The 6,540-nt window shown below is 42.2% G+C and overlaps 1 protein-coding gene across 1 annotated transcript in view; it reads left to right on the forward strand.

Moving 5' to 3' along the window:
- LOC109469519 (ack-related non-receptor tyrosine kinase-like) overlaps positions 1–6,540 on the forward strand; it is a 69,638-nt gene that overhangs the window by 24,600 nt on the left and 38,498 nt on the right. Inside the window, exons 3-5 of the mRNA XM_019768041.1 lie at positions 4,164–4,358; positions 4,730–4,882; positions 5,439–5,630. Of these exons, the coding sequence (XP_019623600.1) occupies positions 4,164–4,358; positions 4,730–4,882; positions 5,439–5,630 (540 nt within the window). The remainder of the gene's footprint in view (positions 1–4,163; positions 4,359–4,729; positions 4,883–5,438; positions 5,631–6,540) is intronic.

Genomic DNA, 6,540 nt, shown 5'->3' on the forward strand with positions numbered 1-6,540 from the left:
CCCTCAACTGCCGCAATTCTGGTGCACAGTACACCCCATTGATGGTTTGACCCTTTTGCAGGTAGTCAATAATGATTACCCCCTCACTGTCCCAGAAAACAGAGGCAAAAACCTTTTCAACGGGTAAAACTCGCTTGGGATGCTGGGAACCATTCTTCATCAATTATTTGCTCTGCTGTTTTGATTCGGGGTGAAAGTGGTGAACCCATGTCTCATATTGGGTGACAAATCGTTTGAGTAAGTTGCCTTGATGGACTGAATTCGTTCCTTGAAATGCTCAGCCTGTTTAACTTGTGATGTTCAGACAACATTCTAGGCACCCATCATGCAGACAGCTTGCTCATCCCCAAAATGTACTACAAAACACTGTTAACTGTACCACAAGTCAGGCCAAAGAACCTGCTACATGTTGGACAGTCTCACATCTGTCATTTACTACCATGTGATGGATGGCCTCAACTGGATTGTCCATGGTGCTGATTTGTGGCATCCTAACGTAATTCTTGCACTTCTAACACCTCAGAGGGACGTTAGGAATGCAAGAAAATTTTTTCCGACCATTTCCAAAAGAAATAACGACTTTGACTATGTTCATCTTTTGTGCTCTCCTTGACGCGCTTAGAGCTAGCAACCCAGTTCTTTATAGTTCAATAGGAAGGGGAGTCATCACCAAGTGTCTTGGTCATGACTTCATGGATTTCCTGAGGAGGCATACATGTAGCTTTTTATTGATATACTTGATCACAGCACACGCTTCTGTTGCGGCCATTTTGTGATTTTGCCCTCACCCACCCCATTTTCACGGGGCGTCACGTGTTAATTAATGAATATAAAAATTTGCATTTTTGTGTGCACTGATGTAAGACGTCATAGTATACAGCTATACCAAAGAATACGCGTTTGACCTCTATTTTCTAGGTGAGGCCGAGAACTTTTGGATCACCCCTCGTATTTACTACCTGGAACTTGGAGCATTCTAAAGGTGTTTATATATATAATACTGACACTAAACCTAACTTAAGTACGTAACCCAATCACATTTCCCAAACAAAATCACATATTGACACAGCTGAACAAACAAAAATGTGATATAAACTCAAAAATAATTATTGAGAGACACTCGAACCGCGGTAGGCATTATCATAATCTCTAACATATATATATAACAGTTATAATAATACATTGTATCTCCCATACTTCATAGCATCCATAGCAACCATTCTTATAAACAATTATATTCTGAAACTAGAAACCAATTATTTTGAAAAATATCACGCTAACGTTCGAAAATTAACCTTCTAAGAATATGCCTGAATTTGTATTTCTGTTTTTTTTTTTGTGGAAAAAAAATTTTTTTCATGCGTTTAAAGTATCGTTTTAGCAGTAATATCTTGTACGTTTGGATGCTAACTTGACCTTTGACCGCTTTTGTTTTGGGCGTCAGTCATGTTTTCTCACTTTGCTTCGCGCTGTTTTTTTGACAAATTTCAACCGTTTTGAACATTTTGCGGCCTCAAAAACTCATAAAACAAGGAAAATCAGTTACAGTTGTTATTTTTATGCGTAACATTTCTTCCGGGGATGAATTATTTTCCGTCGGAGCCGCCGATACTAGCGCAGCAACATGCGCGCGACCAGCTGCAGCCGGCGACGAAAGCAAGCCGGAACATGAAACGTTTTCCGCTACGTAACCGTGGCAATTACCACACAATTCCTTAGTACACAGCCTAAATCTCTTTTTACTTTATGCAACTCTTCTCTGAAATGAATATTAACTTTGGCACCGGTTGTACTTAGAAGGGGCGCGTTATTTATTTGAGTCTGAAACTGTGTGGGGTGGACCTGCGGCAGGAACGTTACTGTCGGAACATGACATTTTCTGGGGGTTGTATGCGTCAAACTTTTACGCCTTCACGTTTAAGATTTGTTAAATTTTTAATGCCTTTCTGAATACAGGTACTGACAATTTTTTCCAAAAATTTATAAACGTACCGTCCCTAATAAGAACGTACCGGGTGGACGTTCGGGCCGAAAAAAATAAACGTACCGGTACGTTCATTCGGGACATGAGAGTAAGTTGCCCAAGGCAGAGACCTCTAGACCACTGGTATCAGGTTACCAGTGTGACCATGGGAAACTGCTTCATGATCAGATTCTCTAAACTTGTCTGCAAGCTAATTTGCTATCTAGCTTTGGCGATAAACTGGATCAGGCTAATTTTACCTTATAACTTTGTTAGCGAAAAAAAGTCTGACTGACAATGAAGAGATACATTGCCATGGCGATGGTGATTGTTTGCATGGCACTGTCATTATTTTGGGCAGGCCTCATTGTGGTCTGTCATGAGCTTGTTAGAAATAACATTTGAGGTCGCAAGTCTCTGGGAAGACCAGAGTGCCCTACTTCCGGTGAGCCCCAGGGCTAGCCCCAGGATAGATTTTAGAAGTTTTGTGAATTTGAGAACAATGTTGAAGAGGCTGGTTATGTTGATATTTCCCGCTGTCGGGACGCCGCTGTCGGGACGCCGCTGTCGGGACGCTGCTGTCGGGATGCCGCTGTCGGGACGTCTTTATACACATGGCCTAGAAGTCCCCGATGAACACATCCAACTCGTCAAGTCCGTCGACCCCTGCCACTATGGCTGTTGTTTTCCCGTGCCTTTCTGTATACAAGACGCAGATTGCGAACTTTCCTTCTGATCTGATCATGTTTGCAGATCAACGTTACCCTAAAACTTTGTGGGTAACTTATAGAACTTATATTAGACGCACAAATAGCGAGAGACATCATCTACAGCTAGTATTCTACCCTTAGCTAATTGCCCACGGCCCATACAATGCGCTATATGGACTGATACAAACTCATTGTCATTACCACACAATATTGCTGTATCCCTTGGAACGGCCCGTAGACAGAAAAAGCAGCATGAACCATTTACATTGTAGCCCAAACTAATATCCGAGTGCCAAACAACAAATGTAGCGAGTCTTCTCGGGGACATACGGCAATTTGCATATAACCCCTGACCTAGATTTGTTCCTGCTGTCGCGAGCTCTTTATATGCACTTTTAGGTTGTCAGGGACTCCCGCTGAGCTGTCAGCTGATGACATCGGAGCTGTCGGGAGAAAGTGTACCGACAGTGGGACTACGCTGTCAGGAATTCTCTTTACACAACGTTCCCACTGTCGGCAGTCCCGCTGATGCGAAAAGCTGTGTATAAAGTGGGCCTTAGCAGGGTTGTGGGCCGCAAAAAAAGTTATTTATCTCCTTCACAGGCAGAAGTGATACATGTATGAGTGTATGGAACTATATCTTTATCAGAAATCTCACTTGTAACCTGCTACATGTTTATCGAAAGGACGACTTTCATGTTCCCTGTCATTGAATGATATCCATCATATCATATATCTTTATCAGAAATCTTACTTGTATTCTGCTGTATGTACATTGTATATGGAGATAGCCAGATTAACCACATCAACACTCTGGTTTTGCATGTACAGTTAGAGCTAGGCATGCTGTTGTCTTCCCTATGTAACCTAGAACTATTATTAGCCTTTTCACTTCAAATTAGTGTTTTTAAAATCACTAAACATTTCATTGGGGTATGAGATCTGTTGAACTCTATTATATGTGTATCTGTATTTTCAGGTGTTGAAATAGAATAATTGAACCACCCCCATGTAGCCCGTGGTGTGATCGTCTAATGTTAGGGACTGTTATGAAAATGTATGTGAAAAACCGAGGGGGTTATTTTTCAGAAGGGCCCAGATAAAAACCAGCTTGCATGCAGGCATGTTAAGGCATGTTAAGGGGTGAGAGTGACCTGTTTGTCACTAGTACATATATACACAACAACTGTTGCCATTTACTGGGCTGATGAATAGGACTATGCCACACTACTTTCACCTCACCGCACCAGTCCCATAGCTGTCACGTCACAGCTTTCGGGGCAATGTGGCTTTCAACACTACTTTCAGGAAGGCTAATTTTTTAGCCTGCGTTATGTATTTATGATTGTGACATCACCCATCTTTTTCTTGTGTACTGTTAGTATTGCTGTTATTGTTAATGTGATGTGTGAAATTGTCGGCAGTCGTTGTGATCACCACGCATCATACTACTTGGAATCTCAGATTTCTTGTGTTTATTTTTTCTGCAGAGTATTCTGAGAACCCATTCCAAGAGAGAAGTGTCCCACAAAAATAAGATGCCCACATCTCCTAAGGCGGATGTCACAGCTAAAGCAGGGAAGTACATCATCCCTGCTGAGGCCATCAGTATACAGAAGGAAATTGGTACAGGAGAGTTTGGGGTGGTACAGCAGGGAATATGGACCAACGAAGCTGGAGAAAGAGTAAGGACTGTCATAATTGATAGTAGGGTCTTCAGTTTGCTAGCTCAGGAAGTTCTTTTTTCTCACTTAAAGATGTCTATGTCAAAAAGATATGGATGACCAATATTTTACAGGCAATGTTTAAATATGTATGTTCTACTGGTATATGGGAATTGGAACTGGGGTTGTATTATTTATAGAGACATGCCTGTAGCCAGGATATTGGGTGGGGGGTGGGGGGTTCTTCCTACTTTCTAAGGGGCCAGTGATTGCCAAAGTTGCGAGCTTTCTAGGGGGGTCAGGGGGCATGCTCCTACAGAAAATTTTGAAAATAGAACCTTCTGAGCTTTTCAATCAGCACAGCAGTGTAACTTCCAGGTTTTTCCCCACAGGTTCAAGTTGCTCTGAAGTGCCTGAGTAAAGAACAGATCCAGGCCGGCCAGTCAGACTTCCTGAAAGAGGCATCCATCATGCACAGTCTGGACCACGAGTCCCTGGTCAGGCTGTATGGGGTGGTGCTCGACTATGACAACTCCTTCATGTTGGTAGGTACTGAAAAATAAGTACATGTACAATGTACAAGCTGGGTTGACTGGGCTATAACCTTTGAACCACTCAAACTGGGACGGACCCATCCCATACTACATAAGTGTGGTGGTATCTTTAACATGGGATGGACCCATACTCTTTTGATAAGTGTGGTGGTATCTTTAACATGTTCAAGGTGTGTGGCTTTCCTAAAAAATGGGGCCTCCTGCTTTATGTCCCTAACCGATTCAGGCTAGTTACGTTTTCCCGAGTCAAATGAGGAAATGTCAAGTAACTTTTCCTAGGTATATCTAAGGGCGCAACATTTTGTTCTGCAACAGATTTTAATCCATAACATTTTAGTCAACAGCGTTAACCACAACACCACCTTGCCGTTGTTGTATGTCTGTTCATGTTGGTATGCTGTCGGACATGTAAGAACTCTGTACCATACACAGTCAGTGTCTAGAGGTGTTGGAATCTGAAATGCCACAAACCTAATTTGTAGAAACAGTAGGCTTTCTTACACAATTTATAGTTTAATGTGCATGGTTTCACCTTGTGTCCATATAGGTAACTGAACTGGCCCCTCTGAGATCCCTCCTGGAGTGTTTGAAGGAACCCTCACTCAGACCAAACTTCCCTGTCATCACACTGTGTGAGTTTGCACTACAAGTGGCCAAGGGGATGAAGTACCTGGAGGACAACAGGCTCATACACAGGGACCTGGCTGCAAGGAACATCCTGGTCTTCAGTAGAGACAAGGTTAGATCACAGTCAAGAAATGTACAGTAGAGACAATCTCGGATCACAAGAAAAGTACAGTAGAGATCAAGGTTAGATCACAGGAAAAAGTACAGTAAAAACAAGGTTAGACCACAGTTAAGAAATGTTCATTAGAGCCAAGGTTAGATCACAAGGAATTTACAAGAGACAAGGTTAGATCACAGTCAAGAAATTTACAACGGAGACAAGGTTAGAACACAAGAAAAGTATAATAGATATCAAGGTTAGATCACAGGCGATAGGCCACCGAGTTTTTGTTGAGATCTAACAATACATTGTTTTGTAAACCATTAAAATCCTTATTATTGTTTCGCGTATGTTAGAACATACACTGTGTCTACTCATTCAGCCCGTTGTCATTACAGTCACATAACACATAATACCGTGAACACGGCCCGTTGAAAGGTTCCCGACAATCATACGTACACTGTACACGGTCACAAACTGTCACAAACTGATGAGGATTCCAAAGAACCATACGAACAGATACCGAAGTCTCCCGAAGATTGCCGAGAGCCGAACAGCGACTTCCGAACGCTTCAGCTTGGTTAGGTACTTAGTACTAGTATACACTAGGTGCGAAATGCCATTTCAAAAGACCCTATTTTCTGCGAAATGCCACAAGGAAAACAAAAGTCTTGATACTATCTATAATCAAGGGGTAACTAAGTAGCCATGTAAACTTTCTTGGGGGTATGATACCATATTTTAAAGAAAATATGAAGCATTTTGTAAAGTCCAATTTCCGGCGAACTGCGTTACCAGGTCGCTGCTGTACAGGTCAATGACATCATCGCTAGCCAATCAGACGCACGCATTTTCCCGCGCGGTTCTAAAATGTAAAACGCACACAACTGGCTACATCACCCGACAAGAGTCTTGACATGGT

Source organism: Branchiostoma belcheri, unplaced genomic scaffold (genome assembly GCF_001625305.1).
Source record: "Branchiostoma belcheri isolate BF01 breed outbred unplaced genomic scaffold, Haploidv18h27 scaffold206, whole genome shotgun sequence".
NCBI lineage: Eukaryota > Metazoa > Chordata > Leptocardii > Amphioxiformes > Branchiostomatidae > Branchiostoma > Branchiostoma belcheri.